The sequence below is a fragment of the Priapulus caudatus genome, unplaced genomic scaffold (assembly GCF_000485595.1).
Source record: "Priapulus caudatus unplaced genomic scaffold, Priapulus_caudatus-5.0.1 Scaffold2681, whole genome shotgun sequence".
In the NCBI taxonomy this organism is placed as follows: domain Eukaryota; kingdom Metazoa; phylum Priapulida; class Priapulimorpha; order Priapulimorphida; family Priapulidae; genus Priapulus; species Priapulus caudatus.
In genome coordinates this window covers 12,172-12,530 of record NW_014579742.1, presented here as the reverse complement: position 1 = coordinate 12,530, position 359 = coordinate 12,172, and the positions used below count along the sequence as shown (strand labels likewise).

General features: G+C 49.0%; 1 protein-coding gene across 1 annotated transcript in view; it reads right to left on the bottom strand.

Annotated features, from left to right (window-relative positions):
* Nucleotides 1-144: 144 nt before the first annotated feature.
* LOC106818945 (proto-oncogene tyrosine-protein kinase ROS-like) overlaps nucleotides 145-359 on the bottom strand; it is a gene marked incomplete at its 5' end in the record, with an annotated part of 12,012 nt that continues 11,797 nt past the window's right edge. The window contains one exon of the mRNA XM_014823612.1: nucleotides 145-283. Coding sequence (XP_014679098.1) covers nucleotides 145-283 — 139 coding nt within the window. The remainder of the gene's footprint in view (nucleotides 284-359) is intronic.

Below are 359 nucleotides of genomic sequence, written 5' to 3'. Positions count from 1 at the left end.
AATAATAATAATAATAATAATAATAATAACATATGTAATGATATAACGCCGTATAACGCGTAACGGCCGGTGACCACCGACTATAGCATCACGTCGGTAGCAACCGCGAATTTCTCCACGGAGAGGTAAGAAGCGGAGCGCCACCTACATTTCGTCGGGGCAGTTCTGCGGCGGGTCCAGCTTGCCTCCGCCCCTCACGAAGTTGAGCACCTCCAGATTGTTGCGCGCGGGGTAGGGCTGCTGACCGAGCGTCATCACCTCCCAGAGCAACACGCCGAACGCCCTGCGAACATGAATTATTCTCTATTATTCGGTATGACAACTACGAATTATTCTGTATTATTCGGTATGACAACTAC